Source organism: Tenrec ecaudatus, chromosome 11 (assembly GCF_050624435.1).
Source record: "Tenrec ecaudatus isolate mTenEca1 chromosome 11, mTenEca1.hap1, whole genome shotgun sequence".
NCBI classification, from domain to species: Eukaryota; Metazoa; Chordata; class Mammalia; order Afrosoricida; family Tenrecidae; genus Tenrec; species Tenrec ecaudatus.
The window spans coordinates 7,133,248-7,155,239 of record NC_134540.1 but is presented as its reverse complement, the minus strand read 5'-3'; the positions used below and the strand labels follow the sequence as shown (position 1 = coordinate 7,155,239).

Genomic DNA, 21,992 nt, shown 5'->3' with positions numbered 1-21,992 from the left:
ACATGGCGCGGCAGTTCTACCCTGGCCTCTAGGCTTGCTACGAATGGGGATGGAATTGATGCCGGGGGCTTTACAATCAAGCAGGTCCGGTGGTGCAGCCTTTGAGGGGAGCTCTGGTGGTGCGGTGGCTAAAGTGCTCAGCCGCTCACCTGAAGGTTGGCGTTTCGAAGCTGCCAGCCACTCCTTGGGCGAATGATGTGTCAGCCTGCTTCTGCAGGGATTACAGCCTTGGAGAAACCAGAAGGTAGAGACTGCCCCAGAAGGTCACCACATAGGAGTCAGCATCAACTCGGCGGCAGTGGATGGGGTTCGGTTTTACTCCGATTCCAAGCAGACCTGGTAGCGTAACAGTTCATGAGGTATGGTGGCTCTCAGGGAGGAAACCCGGCAATCTGTCCTCCAAGATGACCACCGAGGCAGTTCCTAGGGGCAACTCTTCTCTATCATGTGTGGTTATTACACGTCAGGTTCATTTCTAGGTGCCTACCAACAGCAGCAGGTCCGCTTCGGCCTCCCGTAATGCTCCTGGGGCTTGGCTTTGTTTTGTGTTAGTGATGGAGCTTCAAGCATATGCAGTAGTGGAGACACTGGTACAGGGACCCCCTCAGACTCACTGCCTTTTTCAACTGTTATCACCACTCATGGCAACCACTTCATCTCCCTGCCTTTTCCTTGATTGTTTTCTTGGCCAAGCATTCAAAATAATCACTTCATTCGTCCCGACAGCCTTCAGGCTGAGCCTCAAAGTGTGACACACTAAGTGGTTATGGTTCAAGACATAAATATTAAATTTGTTCAGGCAGATTTTTATATGTGTGTACAATCACTAGAATTCCCGTTAGAACGCCTACAAGTCGGAATTGACTCTGTGGCAGTGAGTTTGTTTTGTGGAGTTTTTGTTGTTGTTGTTGTTTTTATTGGTTTTTTTTTTTTTAATGTTAGCTCAAGAGGCTCTGATGGCAGAGTGAGTGGGCTACACATTGAGTGGGCTAACAGAAAGGTTAGCAGTTCAAACCCACCAATTGCTTCTTGAGAGAAAAATGTAGCGATCTATCCCCGTCAATATGGACTGTCTCAAAACCCCACAGGGACAGTTTCCTTCTGCTGTCAGCTCGCTCTGAGTTGGAACAGACTCAATCGCAGTGAGATTGGTTTTGGGATTTCATGTTAGTTTCCTGTCTGCTATTTGCCAGCAAAGATTTCTTTCCAGACAACATTTTCCTCATGAAATTCATATCCACCACAAGCTCATGCTCACCGAGGGTTCACGGCTCCCTTTGTAATGTAGTAACGCAGTGTTTGTTCTGCCTTCTCACCCTTTTGGAAATGTGGTTGTTTTTCATTCACTTGAACCACCAGGGGAAACATTTGAAGGTAAAACTCATTGCCATCAAGTAGAATTACCCTTGTGAGTTTCCAAACCTGTAAATCTTGAGAGCGGAAAGCCTCTTTTTTCTCCCACAGAGCAGCTGGTAGGCTTGAGCCACCAACGTGGTGGTCACCAACTCAATACTTAACCCCCTGAACCTCCAGGCTCCTTTTCCTTGTTGGCAGATTTTTTGGTTGAGGTTTTCTGAGAGTTTGGGGGTTGTAGGTTGTAGCGGTTTGGCGCTGTTGAGTTGGTTACAACTCCTAGCGATCCTGTGTACAAAGACATTACCTGGCTCTGCATGTACCCTCTGCACTGTCATCAACAGGGTCGAGCCCATCATGCCGACCCATCTTATCAATGGTCTTCCTCTTGTAAAGAGTTAAGAGTCTTGGAAGCTCAAAGGGGCAGTTCTACCATGTCCTATAGGTCACTATGAGTTGGCATCGACCCAATGGCAGTGAGTTTGATTTCTGGAGTCCTTCCTGACATGTCTAATGCACATGAGACCAAATCTCGCCGCCTTCTTTTCTAAGGAGCATTCTGGTTGTACTTCTTCCAAGACGGGTTAGCTCGTTCTTTTGACAGTACGTGGTGTTTTGAATATTCTTCGCCAGTGCTACCATTCAGGTGCATCATTTCTCCTTCAGTCTGCATTAGCTAGGCCCCATGCTTTCTTTTCAGCAGTGATGTTCCACATTCCAGGCAGGGATTCCAGAGGGTCTTAAAGGAGCCAGGCTAATCACTTTTTCTCTCTCATTATCAGGGAGCTGTTTACTCTCCAGTGTGACTCCTCTCCCCTCCTGGCCTCCCACCAAGCTAGATCTGGGAGAGTAATTCCCCCACCCCCGTCCCCCAGCCAGGTGCAAACCAGGGAACAGAAACACACCTTCTGAAATGGAACTGCACCTGGGACATCATCCAGGAATGAGCAGGTTCTCAAACTCATTTCTCTACGGGCCTTTCTCTGCATCCTCAGGACGGATGATGGAGGAAAGCCTTCTGGTCCCTCTCATCCTGGAAGATGACAGCACAGGGGGGGAGGGGGAGTGGTTACTGGAGGGATGAAAGAGAAGCATGAATCACCGGGATGCGTTGTACTATTGGGGTAAACGGGACCCAGGAGCCATGGGGGGCAATCTTTGTCTGCATTTGAGGAGTGCTTTGGTGGCATGGGGGTTTCCTGTTAAACTGCTAAAGTCAAGGTCAGCGTTCAAAACCGCCAGGTACTTTGCAGGAGAATGACAAGGCTTTCTGCTCCTATAAAGACTGAAACCCACAGGGGCAGCTCCACCCAGTCCTGTCCTAACAGGTCACTGTGAGTTGGAATCAATCGGATGGTTGTGAATGTGGTTATGGTTTTGCACCCTCTAGACTTTGGGCAGCTAACAGGGAGGACGGCAATTCACACCCACCAGCCACTCTCACGGAGAAAGACGGGGATGTCCCCATGAAGATTCAGTCTGGGGAGCCCATGAGGCAGTTCTGTGCTGTCCTGTAGGGTCACTGAGTTAGAATCAAGTCGCTGGCAGTGGGCTTGTTGTTGATTTCACCCATAACACTCTTGAGCACATCTGCTCCAGCCCCAGCCAGGGGCCCTGTTCTCCGGAGCGTGAGTTGCCCACCATAATGGACAGTTGGCCTTGTCAAGCCAGTTAAGGCCCATTGGCTGAGAGCCGATTATGAAATCATTGAGCTTGTGTTTGAGACAAGCCCAGAGAGGATGTACAAGGTATCATCTTTGTCGCATCAACCCCTGCCCTGAGCAGTAAGTCTGTTGGCTTTTTGAATGAATGAAAAGTAAGAGCGAGCCACATACTCCTTTCTTCAGGAAACTCGGACCTGAAAACCCAACCTACTGCCATGGAGTCGATTCTAACTCCAAGCCATCCCAGATTGGGGTTCTGAGTCTGCAACGCTTCACGGGAGCAGACAACTTCACTCTTTCCTGCAGCGCTAAGGTGGAGTCGGACCTCCGGCCTCCTGGTCAACAGCTCAGTGCTTACCCAACAGTCTCCCCAGGACATGGGACATCAACACCACAAGTCAAACTCACCGCCCTGGAGGTGGTTCCGACTCCCAGCAGCCCTGTAGCTGCAAATGTTTGGTCTGGAGCTTTGAGTGTGAAGCCACCTGGAGTCCAGCTCCCCACCCCTCACCCCTGGACATGGCTGTCCAGTGTTTCTCTCTTTCTCCAGCAATTAGGATTTGCTCAGGGAACCTGGGGGTGGGGGATGGGGTAATTGGGAATTCACGCTTGCTAATGAATGAGTAAACAGGTTGACTTCATAGCAAAGCGAATCCGAGATTTGCCTGATACGGCGTGATCCATTTATTTCTTCATCCCTTCACTCAACAGACAACTTATTGAAAACTCAGGAGGTGTCAGGCGAAGGGAGTGGCCCAGCACCAGACAAAGTCCCACTGTCTGGGAGCTAACTTCCAGTGGAGGCAGCAGCAAGCCAGCCAGCCAGCAGTGAAGAAACAGGGGGAGGGGGAATCTGAGGCAGATGAAACCGATGCGTAATGCGAAATGAATGGCTGGCCAGTAAAGCCTCCCAGGTGATGCTTCGGTTCCTACCTGAATAAAAGAGCCTGCCAGTGCTGTGAGGAAGGACCTGGGCAGGAAGCATCGCCGGCTGTCCAAGGAGTGGGTGGGAGCGGCCCCCGGGGGAACAAGCCTGGTCTGGAAGAGTCGGAACATACGGGGTGAAGGAAGCCTTCACTGACACGGCAGGCCCAGAGAACACCGGGGAGGGGCTGACCAGGGTCGCTACCCGCTGTGCCCAGGAAGGGGTGAGAAAGTTGCCGGCCAGTTTCTAGAATATACAGAGCAACTGTATTGATTCTTCTTTTTTAAAAAAATTTCATTTGTTTGAAATAAACTTCTTATAGCTCACGAAAGAATCCAAGTCCTCTTCGGTTTTTACTTTTCCTCCATTTTAACTCAAACCAGTGTTTAGATCTGAGGGGTCAGGAATCAGGTGGTGGGGGTGGTTTAAAGGAAAATATAATCTGGGTAGTGCACAACCCATCTCAGCACATCAAGTCAGGAAGAGTGTCACTTTAAACGCCTCTAGGTAGCTCTGGTTTTTCTTCCTTTCGCCCTCCACGCTCCCTCCATAATTTCCTGTTCCCACCCCCACCCTGTTCCCGGCATCAGCGTGGTCTTGACATAGTAGAACTTCCCTGCCTGCGTGGCCTCCTGGGTCTTAACTCCTATAGGAGCAGATCAACGAGCCTTTTTCCCCGTAGAGCAGCCGGCGAGTTCCAACATCCACCTTTCAGATAGCAGTTGAGCCCTTAACCCTTATAAAGGACACCAGTCGGACCGATTTAAAACTCACGCGTGTGTATGTAGAAATATATATATAATGGAGAGGAAGATTATTTCCAACTTTATTATAGTAGAAGCAGAACAGGGAGAGGGATCAGAGAAACACAAGTGAGAAGTCGGCACTTAAGATTGTATTATAACCAGGCCCACCCCTAACATCCAATTCACTTGGTACAAATAAAGACCCGCGTCCCATGCGTGGATATCAGAAAGTTACAAAAAGGCATAAATCAAGATAGCATACCGTGACCTGCCTCGATTCATAACCCTTCATGAACACAGGCCCCCTTAGTGACTCACAGCTTCTTTGGAAAGCTGAGCCTGAACTTGGTGTTAAGGGTAGCGTTAACTCCCCTGCCATCTTCATTTCTCTTTCTTAAAAATATAGATAAACTTTATTTTTAATTATCGTCTGTATCCTATTAAGTGACATAGAGTGGAATTATTTATTTGAGTAAAGTATTTGTAGCCCCCTTTCATTGGTAACCTGAGATGCTTATTTTATACATTTAAATTATCTTGGGATTTTTATGTACACTAGAACATCACGTAAGTTTATTTCAGATATAATAGCAATGTTAAAATTGACGAGTTTAACTCTTTACTGTACCGTGTACACTTAGCCACTCAAGTGTTTTAGAAGTCATTCCCTCCACAGACGCTGAGGGACCTCTTCTCCGCCAGCACACACCACGGTTTCCCAATCATTCTGTTTTCATCTTGGGATTTGACAACAATCGTGAGCTGTACTGTTGCCCAGGACAAAATCACACAAAATAGATTTTATGGCCCTGTCTACTCCTACATGTTGCTATCATTAAAATCATAAAAATACGCATTTATCCAAAAATAATGATTCTAAAGATTAAGGCAGTCCATCAAATTCACCAAGATGGGGCCAGAAATGGTACATGAAAAAAATAGTAAGATTAAAGCAGAGATTCCATATTGTTTTCTACTCGACATCACTTCTCTTTATCTTCTTCCCTTCTCACCCCAGCTCTGCTCTCCGGGGGACGGGGTAAGGGTTGGGGTTGGCATGTGAATGGGACAATGTCTAGTTCTATATGACACACGGGGTTCTAGGAGTTGGAATCGGCCTCGTGCTGTCAAGGTGGCACATCAAGGACAAGGCACCTTGGGTGCAGATTTGGAGTCATTGAGCAGGGACTTCCAGGATCCCAAATCACTATGGACAGAGGCATCTATGTAGACATAGCTCCTTCGCCCCAGGCACTGCTAACTTCACAGAGAGCAGCAGAGCTGTGGGCCAATAGGATCCTTACAATGCTAATATCAAAGAACTGTGCTCAATATTGGCTAACGCGGAATCTCCTGCACAAGACCTCTCTCGGGTGTTGAAAAGTAAGGATGTTACTTGGGGGACCAAGGTATGCCTGACCCAAGCCATGGTATATTCAATCGCCTTATATGCATGTGAAAGGTAGACACTGAATAAGGAAGACTGAAGAAGAATCAATACGTTTGAATTGTGGTGTCGGAGAAGAATACTGGAAGTATCATGAACTGTCAAAAGAGCAGACAAATCTGTCTTGGAAGAAGTACAGACAGAATGCTCCTTCAGGCAAGGATGGCAAGACTTTGTCTCATGTGCTCTGGGCATGTTGTCCAGAGAGAGCAGTCCCTGGAGCGGGACATCATGCTTGGTAAAGTGGAGGGGCGGTGGAAGTGAGGAAGGCCCTTGACAGAATGGACGGACACCGTGGCTGCAGCAATGAGCTCAAGCATAGCAACAGCTGTGGGGGTGGCGCGGGGCCGGGCAGTGTTGGATCTGTTTGCACGGTTGCTATGCACTGGAACCAACTCAAAGGTACCTAACAACAAAGCCAAACACCGTGGGGGATGTTTGTTTTGTTGTGGTGGTGGTGGTTCTTACCATTTCTATATGTTTGGAAAGAGGACCCCTGGCGTAGTGGTTATGCATTGGGCTGCAATCCGAAAGGTCAGCAGTTCAAAACCACTAGCAACTCCGAGGGAGAAAGTTGAATCTTTCTACTCCCATAAATAGTTACAGGCTTGGAAACCCACAGGGCAGTTCTGCCCTGCCCTATAAGATGGCTGTGAGTCTGAATTGACTCGATGGCAGTGAGTTTGGTTTGTACATGTTTGGAGGCATCCTGGTAGTGTAATGGGGTAAACATTGGGCTGCTGACCACAAGGTCAATGGTTTGAACTCATCAACCACTCCATAGGAGAGGGATGGGGCTGCCATTTCCCATGAAGATTCCGTCTCCGTCCTATAGGCTCACTGTGAATCTGAATCGACTCGATGGCAGTGAATGAGTCTATGTTTGGATTATTTCATTATCAATAAAAGCAAAATAAAGAAACGAAGGCAGTGTCATCTCATGAAGGCAATGGATGCGCCCAGCGAGGCAGGAGCCGCACACCTTCCCTTGGGCAGGAAGACCTTTGCCTCATTATGTGAGGTGGCTGAGGTTCTGAAAACTCACCTGAAACCAGCTCACTGGCATCGAGTCAACTCTGGCTCTTAGCCCTGCTCTTGAACAGAGTAGAGCTGCCCTGTGGGTTTCCAGGGCTGAAAATCTTCACAAAAATGGAAAGCCTCATCTTTCTCCTTCAGAGCTGCTGGTGGTTTCCAAGTGGAGACCTTAGGGTTAGCAACTCTACTCTTAAGATTTGTGAGACCCCGCCCACGTCCACGTGTGTGAGTCATCATGAAACCCCACCCCTGGGAGGAGCAGCTGGCTGTGAAAGATGGGTGATGTCCCAGATGGTATGTGGAGGAGATGCACAGGTTCTGAAAGTAGGCATTGGTCACCTTTTGTGTCCTGACTGGTAAGGTGGCCCGAGCCCTTTCCACACACAGAGCCTGGAGCAGGGCCACATAGTCCTCTGCACACCAGTGAGCCATGGCTCCTAATGGGCAAGTCTGAGCCCAAGAGGACAGGCCGTCCCAACACTTCCCACATCCTGAAACTAGACAGCAGAGCCCGGTTCTGATGGTCTGGTGACTGCGTCAACACAGAGGGCCAGGCGGGCCCCTGGGCTGACGAATCATTTATCTGCGTGTCACTGCAGCCCGGCCAAGGCCCAGTGGGGCCCAGTGAGACTAATTTGGCCCCAGGAAGAAAGAGATAGGAAGCGGTCGGGATGCTGTGTGCATCTTCCCTCATCGCCTTGGGTTTTGCTGTTGTTTTTGCCAAGCTTAGCTAGCTGAGGCTCATCGTTCATTGGTGATGAATTAAACATTGTCATTTCAACCCAGGCAATTGGAAAATGAGTTCTTCTGACAGGCCTGGTGCTGAGTCTACTTCAGCTCACGGAGCTCCCGAACACAGCCAGGGCTTCAGAAGGCCCCGGGCAGTGCCAGGAAGGACACCCTCAGGGGAAGGTCTCAGAGACACCAAACAGGGCCAGCTTCTCACCGGGCTTCACAACCCCCTAAGCCAAACCCACTGACATTGGGGCGATTCCTCCTGAAAGTGACCCGATATAGGGTTTCCGAGACCATAAATCTTTGTGGGAACAAACAGCTCATTTTTGTTCCCAGAGAGACTAGTAGATTTGAACTGCTGACTTCATGGTTAGCGGCCAACACCTATCCCACACCACCACCAGAGCCCTCAAGCACCCCCTCCCCACAAGCTCTCAAAACAAACAGACTACTACTGTTGAATCAATTCTGCTTCATTTACTGTGGAGTCCGTCTCAACCCACAGCGACCCTGTGGCCGACAGAACGAAACACTGTGCCGCCCTCACAATTATCCCTGTGCCTGAGCCATGGATGCTGTCATTGGGTCAGTCTGTTTCCCAAACACGATGTCCTTCTCCAGGGGACTGGTCTCTCCTGACCACATGTCCAAAGTGTGTAAGAATCAGACTCCCCATCCTTGCCTCTAGGGAGCACTCTGGCTGGACTTCTTCCAAGACAGATTTGTTGGTCCTTCCGACGGTTCATTCTGACTTGTCATGACACAAGAGGAACAGAATGGAACTTCCCCCTTTGGGTCTCTGAGGTGGATAAGTCGTCCTGGGAGTAGAAAGCCTCATCTTTTTCCCTCCAGGCAACTTGGCACATTGGCGCAAATGTACAACTTTTTAGCATCGTCTTTGGGTTTATAACGTGAGCGTCCGCTGTCCTCCCAGGTGACGCTGCTAGTGGCCGTGGAGTTGGCTCCCACTCCACGTGAGCTTACCTGTCTATCCTTGATCAGCACTGAAACTCAACAGCATCAGTTCTTCTCCAGTCTTCCCTGTGGACGGTCCAGTGTCCCTGTGTGCATGAGGTGCTGGGAAATGCCAGGGTTGAGTCCGGTGTGCCTTCATCCTCAACGGCTTCCTTGCTCTCGAGCAGTCTGATGTCCTTTTGCGGCAGATTTGCCCAGCGCGCGGCATAACCTGGTTTCCTGACTGCCGCTTCCAGCAGCGTTGCTGGTGGATCCAAGTAGTTCCTCCAGTGTAAACCCGCAGTCCTTCACAGCAACACCACTCTTGACGGGAGAGAGAGCTGCCCGTATGTGTCTGAATGAAAGCTCCGCTTGATTTTCCTGAGTTCAGCATCCCCAACGGTTCAAAGCGAAGATTCACGTTCCACAGAAAGAACAGCTCTGACCAGGATATTGAGATGGATGGATAGGATTCTCCTGCCCTCACGTGGTTTCTTGACTTTGGGAAAGAGGGGCCAAGGGTGGGCGTGAGGCCTTGAAACCCCTTTATCTTAGAAATAGATGACTCCTGACAATTGCTCTAGAGAGAGCCAAGGGCTGGAGCTGGGATTGATCTGGGTCGAAAGGTAGCAAGCTTCTCCCAAGTGATTGGCCACCCTACAGACAGACATCATGATGAAACAGCAATCCCGGGGAAGAGTTAATGAACAAAGTACATTCCATCACTAAGCAGGTTGCCTCACAATCTGAGGATGCTGACTGTGTCTAGGGGCATGGCACTGGATTTGACAGAGGGTCACTGGCAGTGCTCCACTGACTTGCCTCAGTCCCTGTCCTGCTGGGTGATGGGATGAGTCATCGGGACATGGCCGGTGGAATATGGATTATGTGAGGCAGTTTGGGATGGGTCATCCAGACGTCTAGCTGACCCTGACAGAAGGAAAAGTGCTTGCGTAGGACCCCCTTCACTACAGAGGCAGACCAGCGTCAGAGACACCGTGTGCAGTGGTGGAAGGTGTGGAAACAGCATCTTTGAGCATAGGATGGTGGGGTGGGGAGGCACTCACCATGGCAACGTGGCATCAACTGCAAAGAAAGGGGTGGACTGTGAGATGGGATAGGGTGTTTGTGGGCAAGTGTTCTTCTCGGGTCTGTTTCTTCTCTGGTCTGTGTACTCTGTTTTACACCGGGGATCCTCCGCTGAGGACCTTGCAGATGTGCGAGCAGGGACTCCTGACTGACCGCGCTGCCTCTGTCTGTGGTTTCTTTGTAGGATGAACGAGCGAGATCGCCTGCTGAAGAGACTGAGCCGGAAAACACCCCCCACCCTCTTCCGGACTGGGTCCCTCCAGCAAGGTGTTCCACGTAAGTCACCATCCTACCCCGCCCCCGCCCCCAGAACTACTTCAGGTCAGTGAGCCCAGCACCCAGGCAGGGGGAGGCAGGCCAGTTAATTCGAGGGTGAGTAGACTCATCTGGAAGGAGACAGCTGCCAACCAAGACTCCCATCGGAAGTGGAATTAGTCTATTCTGCCCCAGGCAAGTACAGCTTGAATGTAGGTAATTCCCTGGGACCCAATCAAATGCCTGAATGACAAAACCCTTCAAGTTAAAATCCTGATTTTTTTTTAAAGAGATCCTTCTGTCAACCTCCCCATAGGATTTTTTTTAAGGCTGAAGTGATACTATTTTTAAATTCTTTTCCCCCAAAGATTAGAATAGGAACTTAAAAAAAATAGCCTGTTAATTCAACTAAGGATGGGCATTGAAACCAGTTAGGTGCCATTCTGGAGAAGTTTCCCCCTGGCAGACTTTGCTGACCTTCCTCTGAGCCCTGGACTGGTTCCTGGGGTGGAGCAGAGAGGAGGAGGCTGAGAGAGACAGCAACAGGACTACCTGGGGGCACTTGTGGGTTTATTTTTGGCAATCAAGCTGGTCCATCTCCCTGGAAGACTTGTCACCTGAGCCCAGGCTCCTTTATGCTATCGGTCCTGGTAGGCCACCTCTCCAGGGCCACCTCCCTTTTGTCGGACCCAGTATCCATCTATCCAAATGCCCCCACCTCTTCCAACCAGCATGCCCTGACAGATAGGGGCTCATCAGCTGAGTGGATCCTGACTCCTGGCAACCCTGGGGATGTCAGAGTTGACCCAGCCTCTGCGGGGTGGTCCATGGAAATAACCAGGCCTTTCTTCTGAGGTGCCTGAGTAGGTTCCAGCTTTAAGCAGCTGAGTGTGTTAGGCCTTTGCATCACACACACACACACACACACACACACACACACAATCATCGCTGTTTCTAGCCCCCTACTTCCTCTTTCCTTCCCTTCTGTGGGAGTATGGAGAGAGAGAAGAGTGAGGAGATGATACTGGAAGAAAAGGAAGGCTTAAGAAATGTTAGGAAGGTTGTGTCTGTGGTACCGGCCGTGAGGAAGGTTGAGGCCAGTCTGAAGTGAGCGCCGTGTGCCGACAGACGGTCAAAGGCCTTCTCCAGGGAACGAGAGGGAAGAGACAGAGAGGAGCGCTGGTGGCTCAGTGGGGTGAGCATTGAACTGCTCACCTGGATCCCCGGAGCACACCCACCCGTTGCTCCACAGGAGAAAGAGAAGACTGTCAGCCCCCATGAGTCAGTGGGTTTCGTGATCTCTCCCTCCCCATCTTTCCCAAGTGAGAACGTCCTACCGTGGGAAGGAAATTACCATGAGAGGGAGAGGACTGCTCCAAGCTGGGCCTGCACCGGCTTGGTCTCCGTGCCCCACACCTCCACACCGCCCCATGACCATTTTTTTAACCTGAGGCCCCGTGTTAGTGAGTGGGCCAGCTGGCCCAGCAACCATGCCATGGGCCCTGGATTACAACCTTAGTCCATCTGACACCAAGACAGAAGCCAGCTATGCTAGGGGCCTGGCGATGTGGTTGAAAGAGCAGAGCCTTTGATGCTCCACCTGAGAACCGAGCTGCCCTGGTTCCTGCCCCTGCACTAGAGATGGTGCTTCACCAATACCTACATCTGTAAAATGGGAATTATTGGAGAACCAGCCTGGGGATCCAAGGGACGATTCAGTGAGATCATTTCTAGAAAGTGCCTGAGGATATGAAGCGTTTAAGAAAGCAATTCAGCCTTCTTTAGTTGAGCAAGTTGTGTATTTCCACACTTCTCATGGGATAATCAACAAATATCTTACACAGCCTGTGTAAGGCTTCCCAGATGCCGATGGATAGTGCCTTCTCGGGGCTTCCCAGGCAGCAAGAAAGGGAACCCCACTTCCCTATCCCTCAGTATCCAGGCCCTCAGCCCCCCTACTTCTACAGAATAAACACAGCCCTGTAGAGCGATATTGTAGTCAGAGATTCGGTAAGGACTCTAGTAGAGAAATTGTAAGTGTCTTAATCCCTGCTCCCCAAGAAAAACCCAAGCTCCCTGCGCCCCCCCCCCGCCCCCGCCACCAGATGACTCCAACTCCTCTTCAACGTTATTCTTACCTTACAATGAAGAAATGAGTGACTGGTTGTTGGGTGCCATCAAGTTGACTTGCAGTCCCCATGTGACAGAGTAAAGTTGTCCCATTGTGCTTCCTTCACAGTCTTCACTAAATCTTTCTCTGGCAAGCTGCAGGTGGATTCAGACCTCCCACCCTTTGGCTAGCACTTAACTGTTACACCGCCAACACTCCAACACACACACACACACACATACACACACACATGAAATAAGTTGAAACGCCTTCTGACACCACCTACATGTGACCCACACTCTGAAACTAGTAATAAGCTCCTGACTACTTGTCTATGAAACTTCTGTCATTCATAAGTAGCCAAGACTTTCAAGTGGCTAGAACATCTGCCTGGTACAAGAAGCTCTCCTCTTGGGCTTCCCAGATCCCTCCGGCACCTGCCCTTTAGCTGTCTCGGGCCTCAGTCTTCTTAGGGAATATAAAGGAGAAACATCGAGTGCTGGTAGCTCTTTTGTTCCTTTTGAGCCCCCTCAGCCCATCACCAAGGGCAGCATTTCCTCCATAGTCCACTGTCCTTGCTGCACCCCTCCCCCACTGCCCTTTTTGATTTCTGTTAGAAATGCTCTTCCCCTAGACAGGAAACAGTTACCTTCATTAAGATATTATCAGAGCATTTACTGAAAGGAATTCTAACTATAATAAGGGGTTGTTTTCTTCCAAAATAGAGGCACATGACAGATTTTTGTAGACTTTGCTAATTGTTCTACAAAAAAGCAAACAAACAAAAATCTAATTACAGTAGAGTCAATTCTGACTCATAGCGACCCTCTAGGACAGGGTAAAACTGGCCCCTGTGGGCTTCCAACGCTGTAAATCTTGAGGGGAGTAGAAAGCCTCTTCTTTCTCCCGCAGACCAGCTAGTGGTTTCAAACCATTGATCGTATAACCAGCAGCCTAAAGCCTAACAATTCTACTAGCAGAATACAAAACAGTTAAGGAAATACCTTGCCCTTCTATCCCCTTCACCAACACCCCTTGTGTCCCCCAAGTTTAGGCCAAGCCTGCTGATTTAGGAAACAGATGCAGTAGGAAGGTGGCCAGGGACAGCTCACCAGCCGGCTCCACAGAACACTTGCTCCAGAGCCCCAGCAGTGCCTCCTGGCTGTCAGGCCTTCCTGAAAGATTGATGCAAGTGGGAAAGCACAGCGCCAGGGGCTTCCTCTGAGCTCCCCATTAGGATACAAATGGGTTTGAAACAAACGTTCAGCAGGTGAAGCCTGGCGAGAGGATCTGTGTCTTTGTCAGGGTGTTGGATGGTGGCCTGGCAGGCTGAGGCAGGTTGCATGGGTGATGGCTCCTGCTGTGTCACTAAACCTTCAACCATTAGGCCTCCGATTCCCGCTAGGCCTGGGCTCTAGAATGTTTGAGCTCTGACCTGGGGTAGAAACACCCTCTAAGCTAAACCAGCCAGGGCCTCTTCCATGGCTCAGTACACGGAAACACCCATGCAGTGCAGACAGGAAAGTCTCCGGACACAGCCTTCTGGACACATGATGGGAGATGCATCTGCCAGGAAGCTGCATTTTGGTGTGGTACCTGGTGCATCCTGCCCAGGGGGATTTGAACACACCGATCTCAAGTAGCTAGGTGAGGAGCAAGGAGGGACACCCTCAAATCCAGCTCCTGGGCTGAAAAAAATACCCAACCCCACCACCACACACAATTAGACAGGGAAGGACATACTGCGCATGTGCACCGCAGCTTTACGGCAGTTTTACATCTATTCGGACCGGATCCGTAGCTTTACGGCCATCTTTACCTCACCCCGTCCAAGAAGATGGCTGCAGGATCGAGAAGGCTTTCTGGTCTTTTCTTCTGGAAAACTGGAGACACTGCTTCTCCCGGCGTGGCTGAGACGCCCTCCGGAAGTTTAGAAGACGGCCTTGAACCAGCGGGACAAACACGAGTCAAAAAAGTCACACCTGTGAGCGAGATGAAGCCACTAGACCTGCGCCCCCAGGATGTGTGCGCCTTCTGAAGCAAAACGGGACAACGGCAAGGCGAGGTGGCCCTGGTGGCGCGGTGGTTAAGTGCTCAACCTCGCAAAGGAAAGTTGCCGGCTGAAACCTACCCAATGACACCACAGAAGAAAAGGCCTGGCCAAGATGTCTTGACAGTCTAGAACAGTCTGTGGGCGCAGTTCTTCTGGGTCACATGGGGTTGCTACTCAGTCACCACAGACTCCATGAAACCTAATCCATACAAGACTAAGTTTTTGTTCCTCCAACTTGAGAAGGGATTAGACCATTCCGAATGCGAAGGCATTTTTCCTTCAAGGACAGTGCCAAATACTGTATCTTTTCATGTCCCCAGAAGGCCCCTAACACCCCCTGAGCACTGGCCCCTGCCTACCGCAGAAAGCAAACTCACCAGAGAAAGGTAGTGATAGTTCTGTTTGCACTGGAACGTGTCCATTCAGTTTCTAGCATGGATTCAGGGACCCGCACCGTGGATGCCAAGGACAAAGAAACATGGAGAAAGTGAGAGGCTTCAAGGAGTTCCCTAGTGACCCTGGGGTTGGATTGGAGCTGAGAACAACCTTGACTGCACCTGGTCTGGATCCCTAAGTTCACAGGAAAGTAAAGCAAGATGCAGAGAGCTTAAAGAGCCCACGGTCCCGAGGTTGTGCAACCCCGTCATCCCAGTAGATCCATGTGTGAGGACAGCTGTCCTGCAACTGGAGAACTCAGCACCAAACGCACCAGCCACCAGGAATTCTCACTATGAGCGTTCGCAGGGTGGTACCATCCTCGCAGAGAGAAATGAACAGTCACCCTCTGAGACACATCCAGGAAGAGTGGGGTGAGCAGGTCCACCGAGTCAGAAGCAGGGCTGACTTTCCAGCAGCATCCGTTGATCCAAAGACAACAAATTCTTGGCTCCTATCCGGAAAAGCTCCGTGGCGACTAGAAGTGGCCCTTTGTACCAAACCTGAGAATGAAAATTGTCCAAGCTGACTACAGGGTGGGGCCTTGTTGAGGAGACAGTGTTGTTGGCAAGCTCTGGCTGTGACGAGCCCACAGGAGAGGCCTGGGACCTAGGATCACAGTTGAAATCTTCCACAAAAGGAACCTTGTGCTGGGAAGGCAGAGAGGCTGGCGGCCACCCACATTGAGGGTCAGGGTGGCAACCTGGAATAGCACCAGCCCAAAAGCCGGGCCACAAGATCTAGTTGTCCAGGATCATAATGGATACAGTGGGGATCAAGTCCATGAAAATCTACAGGGTCTTAGGCCAAACTAATTCTGTTCCATCAAATTAATTCTGATTCTAGCAACCCTGTAGGGCAGACTAGAACTGTCCCTTTGGGTTTCTGAGTTTATAGATCTTCATTGGAGCGGGCAGCCTCAACTTCTTCCTGTGGAGCCACTGGTGGGTTTGAACTGTTGACCATATGGTTAGCAGCCCAACTCATAATCCACTGTGTTAGTCTGAGTTGACTAGAGAAGCAAATTCATACATTCATATGTGTGTAACAGAGACCTCTTTATATCAAAGAGCAATTGTACCTTAAGAAAACATCCCATCCCAGTTCAGATCAGGTCCATAAGTCTATTACCCCATATATCAATACTAGTCCGTTAATTTATACTCACACAGGCAAGCAATGAGGTTGAATGCAGGAAGATCACAGGTCAGTGTGTGGAAAGTCTTGTGGATTCAGTGGCGGTGGAAGCATCTTAGTGCTGGTGTGGGTCTCCATGTGGCTCCTCCAGCTCCAAGGCTCTGGCAGCCATCAGCATAGCTCTATGTGGTTTGTCAACAGAAATGTCTCACAGGGAGACGAAGCAGAGAGTGTGTGTCCCACCTCCAGGGAGGGAGTCAGGAGTTCCCAGAATCCTCAGGAGGCCATGCCCACACAGGTCTCATTGGCATGACCTAATGGACAGGCTAGCCTCCACCCCTTCGCAAGTTGACAGGAGATGATGTAACTGCCACGCCCACTCTACCTTCAAGGCTCCTTGAGGTCTCGAGAACACCTCATTGTTCTTCCAAGGAGGGCGATGGTTCTAAGACGGAGGAACTACCTGGGAAGAAAGCCCTCCCACGGAGAGGCAAGGAGACCTTTGGCATGGACGCAGCTGGAGCCAGCAGGCCAAGCAGCTGCACCACCGGGTGCCCCTGGGCTGGTTAGCACAACAGGGTCCAATTGGAGCAGCTGACCCCTGCACCCAGTTCGGTAGGCTTGACACTGAGCTGGGGCTGCTTTGCCCTTCCTGCCACATCATGGACAGGGCTGTGGGTTTGGCTGGTTTGTTAGACAAAGAGGTGAGGGTGGACAAAGTCCACTGAGAAAGACCCCTCTCTGCAGTCTCTCATCCCCACTTTCAACTTGCTCCGCTTTGAAACTCGCTGCATATCCTCAGGCAGCTCCTCGGTCACTGTGGGGCCATTTTCTGCCCCATGGGCCCCAGGTCCATCCTGAGCCTTGGGGTTTTGTCCACTTGGTAGAGGACTTGGTGGGGAAACCTAGCCCGAAGCCAGAGACTTCCAGTTTGTGGACCAGCAGAGGGTGGAGGACATCCAAGGCTGCACACTTCCTTGTAGACGTTGTTAGAGGGCGTCTGTATTTTCACTAGAAACTCCCCTTTTTAAACCAAATGTCTGCACTAACAGTCCAAGAGATGACAGACACATCAGCACACTTTCTGATGGTCCCTCTTAAAGGTGTGGTGATGGGTCCCGGGCTAAACCTGAAACATTAAAACTCACCGTGTTGGATTTGATAGTAACCCTCGAAAACAGGGTAGAACTGCCCTTGTAGGTTTCTGAGACTGTACCCACTTACTTCAGTAGAAAGCCCATCTTTCTCCCGCAAGACCTTAAACAGATGCAGGAAAACCATGGCTGTCATATACTTCACTGTACTGTCTCATGATCAGAATGTTAAATTCAGCTGGTTCTTTGGTTTACCAAGCAGCAAAGTGAGGCGTCCTGGTGGCCTAGTGGTTAATCATTGGACTGCTACTATCAGAAGGTCAGCAGTTCAAAACCAGCCGGTCTGCGAGAGAAAGACCAAGCTTTCTACTCTCATAAAGGCTTACACCCTCCAAAATCCCCAGGGGCAGTCCTACCCTGCCCTATAGGTTGGGTTCCACTCTGCAGTGAGTTTGAGTTTGGGTAGCGAAGTAGTGAAATGCTTGTCTGCTAAGGAAAGGTTGGTGATTTCAACCCCCCGGGCCAGTCAGAGGTAGAAGGTAGGAAGATGTGTAAAGACTGGCCGCCTTGGAAACTGATCGGGCAGTTCTTGCGGGTCCTACACAGTTGCTCGCTGTGAGTCAGAATCGATTCAGAGGCAACAGGTGTTGCTGGTTGTGTTTGTCTATCAAAACCATTTTATGGGAGCTAATACAGATACCCTATCATTTCATTGTTCAATTACATCAAGCAGTATTGTACAATTGCTACCACAATTAATTTCAAAACATTCTCGTTCTTCTTGAACTCCTAGCTCAGCGTCCCTTACCCCAGCTCCCCCACTGCATCTCAACCCCCACCCCCACCCCGGAACCCTTATGTTACTTGTAGTCTATTTAGGTTCATCAATATACTGACAAACATATAACAAAACGTCAAGGGGGCTACCCACAGTGACAAAATGTATCAGAGCTAAACCCCAAGACGAGGAAGACAAACAAAATGTGAAAGCCAGACTTTGATGATTGTTAGGAGCCTCTGGGTGACGCAAATGGTGAAGCGCTCAACTGCTCATTGTAAGAATGGCAGCTCGAGCCCACCCAGCGGGGCCTTGCAAGAGAAGCGTGGCCATGTGCTCCTGAAAGGTCACAGTCCTGAAGAGCCTAGGGACCTGCGCTGCTCTGCACCGCTCGGTCGGCAGTCACAGCAGCTCTCTGGGGAACCATCCCTACAAAGGCGCTGCTCAGCTCCTCCCTTAAAGGTCCGCGGTCCAGGTTCAGCCAGTGGTGTTGCAGAAAATAGCCTCCTGTCAATTAGGTTGTTGCTGTTAGGGACCATCGGTGGGTTCCGACTCGTCGTCACCCTACGCACCACATCACGAAACACTCCCGGTCCTGCTCCGTGCTCACCGCTGTTGGTGCTGAGCCCACCGTGTCAGTCCCTGTGTCGGTCTCTCTCCTGGGGGAGTCTTCCTCTTTCTCGCTCACTCTCAACTCTGCCGAGCATGAGGTCCTTCCCCAGGGATTGGACACGCCGATAACACGCCCAAAGCATGTAAGAGGCAGTCTTGCCATCCTCGAGTCTAGGGAGCATTCCGAGACAGACACCTTGTTTTAGTCATCCCGACGGCCCCTTCAATATTCTTCACCGGCACCGTCATTCCGATGCATCATCTGTTCTGCCACCGTCCATTGTCCCATTTCCTTGGTTCTCATGGAGCAACTTTCACAGCATTAGAGGGGTTGAAAGTACCCTGGCCGGGGTTAGGCGCACCACAATCCTCAAAGTGACGTCTCTTTTCTAAGACGTCAACGATGTGGTGCAGCAGAGGTGCCCGATGCAATGCCGTTTGGTCTCTGGACCGCTGTTTCCACGAGCATGGATTGCGATCCAAGCAAGGCAACCTCAACCGCCTCTCCGTGTATCCTGATGGTGTCCACTAATCCACTGGTGTGGATGTGGGTTTTCTCTACACTGGGTGGCCATCCGGACTGAAGGCTTCCAGGAAAATGTTATGAAACTGTTTTTCTCTCTTAAGACATGAGGTTGTCATGAGTCAGAATCAACTTGTTGGCCATGGTTGTTGGTTGGTTTTTAAATTTTCCACATGTTTAAATCCATACCACTGTTAACTGGTGGTCCCTGGGTGGCAGGTCCCTTGAGTGCTCACTGAGAGTTTTGAAGCTCAAGTTCACTTAAAGTTGCTCAAATCAGTGCTCATGTGAGCAGCAGTCAAGGCATCAAAAGCATGTTGCGTTATGTAAATCTGCTTCACATGACCTCTTTAGAGGGTTGAAAAGCAAGGATATTACATTGAGGACTAAGCTGCGCCTGACCGGAGCCACGGTCTTTCCCATGGCCTCAGGCGCCTGCGGAAGTTGGACACTGAATAAGGAAGGCCAAAGAAGAATCGATGCGTTTGAATGTGGTGCTGGAGGTACCATGGTCTGCTAAAAGGACACACCCATCTGTCTTGGAAGAAGTACAGCCAGTGAGTGCTCCTTAGAGACAAGGATGGCGAGCCTTGGTCTTCCGTACTTGGTACATATTTTCAATGGGGGGGGGGGGGACAGCAATACAAAAAGAGGAAGGCCCTTGATGAAATGGGCTGACACAGCGGCTAGTTCAACAGGCTCAAGCATAGGGGCAATTGTGAGGCGGGAGCAGAGCCGGGCAGTGTTTTGTTGGGTTGCGCAGAAGGTCTCCATGGGTAGGAACCAACTCCACGATACTCACAGCAACAAAAAGAGGTGCCTCGGGGAAAAGGCCTGGCCCTCGACCTCAGGCACAGCAATCACCGAGAGCCTCTGTGCTGTAAGTGAGGCTGCCAGCAGTCAGGTGTTTCTGTTTTTCCTTTTTTGTACTTATTCATTGGCCGATTGTAAGAACCAGCCCCCCCCCCACCTACCCCCTACCTCCATGTCCCGTGGCCAAGCTGCCGGTCCCTCCGCTCCTCTCGTGTCCCACTCTGTGACCTATTCCTTACCCAAATGGAAATAACCCCACTTCCATGGTGTTTATGCCCAAGCCAGATCCGCCCAGTTGAAGGGCAGGAACGCCACTCTGGGGCTGCCCCACCGGCCTCTCCCCGAGCTCTCTCAACTCGTTCTCAGAAGGTGGAGGGCTGCGTAAATTACTCAGCCGGCCTCCCTCTGCTCCGGGAGGAGGGTCCCCTGCGCTTCCTATCCAGAGCAGAACAACAGGCCTCTCCTCTGGGTTGGAGATGGGGAAGTGGAGCCCTGAGCTGGTGGCACTCACCCTGAGCCCCGCCAGGCGCTGGCTGAGCCCCCCTACCATAGTTCCAGCCCCTGCAGCAGCCACCCCGCCCATCACCCAGGCCTTCACCCAGGCTCTCATCACCCAGGCCTTCACCAAGCCAGTTGCCACCCTCAAGTTCCAATTCTGAGTGGAACCAGGCTCACTGGGGTTGTCAATGGCCGAGTCAGAGGAGGCAGGTTGCTGGGTCATTCTTCCTCGGCATTTCTGGGTGGACTCAGCAGCCTGTGCCCATTGGCCGTGCGCTACACCCAGGGATGGCAGGCCTCTACCTGTTGTAAGATGCCCTCAAATTGGTTCCAACCCATAGCAACCCCATGTACAACAGGACAAAACCCCGTCCGGGCCTGGGCTATCCTCGCAATTGTTCTAAAGCATGAGCCCATCATTGCAGCCACTGTGCCCATCCATCTTGTCAAAGGCTTTGCTTTCTTCTGCTGCCCCTCCACTTTACCAAGCACGATGTCCTCCTCCAGGGACTGCTGTCTCCTGACAACACGTCCAAAGAACATGAGGCAACGTCTCACCATCCTTGCTTCTACGGAGTATTCTGGCCGTACTTCTTCCAAGCGAGATCTGTCTGTCATTCTGTCTGTTTGCCAGTCCATGATACTTTCGCCATGACTCAAATCCAGACCTTCATCCGGCCAAGGCTCATGGGGTCAGTCCCACTGCCAAACCCAAACAGCCAAACTCACTGCCGTCCCTGCAGATTCCAATTCACAGCGAGTCTGTAGGACAGAGTAGCGCTGCCCCCAAGTTTCCTGAGACTGTTCATCTCCACAGGAGCAATCAGGCAGGCTCATCTGTCTCCAGCTGAGCGGACAGCGAGTTCAAACCACCCACCCTGAGTCTAGCAGCCCAGTGGGTGAACCCCCAAGGGGGTGCCCCTGGCATGCCCCCAGCCCCACGCTGTCACCCCCTCTCTCACCCGCCTGTCTTGCAGATGGCTATGCCTTTTCTCAAGAAGAGCACGGAGCCGTGACCCAGGAGGCCATCGTCCGCGCCTACGACACCACCAAAAGCAAATGCAGGAAGAAGTAGACTCGGCTGCCACCGCTCAGTCACAGGAAAGTGACCCGGCACCATCGCCTTCAGTGTTAACACATCTCTGGTCCCAGGAGGGCCAGCCGGCAACAGGCAGCAGCACCAGGAAAACACACACTTCCGTGGCCTTAGCCAACCAGTTAATCGATTCCCAACCCCCAGCCCCATCCCTCCCTCTTGGGTATGGACAGTACACTCAGTGAGGGGGGAGTCCCGTGTCTGCCCCTCATCACCCCCCGATGTGTCTGCAGTGCTTGATCCAACTTTGGTTGACGTCGCCACCAAGTCTCCGGCTGTGCTCTGTGAGGTGGGAGATTAAAAACCTTATGTTTCATGGACACTGGGCCACCCGGTCTAGTAGTTCCGGGAGAGAGGGCAGAGGGTTGTATGTGCCGTGAGAGACCCATCTTTGTGTAATCAGAGAGCGGGGACACCCCGCCCACCCCCACACTCAGCCTCCCCTCCAGCAATGCAGCGAGCTGGAGGCCTGGCTGCCATCTCCCATTGACTCCTAACTTGTTTGCATGAATCTGACAATCTTGATTGCAGTGAAATCATAATATCCGTATTATGCACACACACACGCACAGGCACACACGCATGCACACACATGCGCGCGCACACACGCACACGCCTGGGTGGTAAATCTGAGAGGCTA

The 21,992-nt window shown here is 51.0% G+C and overlaps 1 protein-coding gene across 2 annotated transcripts in view; it reads left to right on the top strand.

The window, feature by feature from the left end:
- The window catches only part of LOC142461636 (phospholipid-transporting ATPase IB), a 481,622-nt gene extending 459,984 nt beyond the window's left edge, over positions 1 to 21,638 (top strand). For both annotated transcript variants that reach the window (XM_075563588.1, XM_075563587.1), the window contains 2 exons: positions 10,133 to 10,224; positions 21,234 to 21,638. In XM_075563588.1, coding sequence (XP_075419703.1) covers positions 10,133 to 10,224; positions 21,234 to 21,331 — 190 coding nt within the window. In that variant the 3' untranslated portion in view covers positions 21,332 to 21,638. The remainder of the gene's footprint in view (positions 1 to 10,132; positions 10,225 to 21,233) is intronic.
- The last annotated feature ends 354 nt before the right edge of the window (positions 21,639 to 21,992 follow it).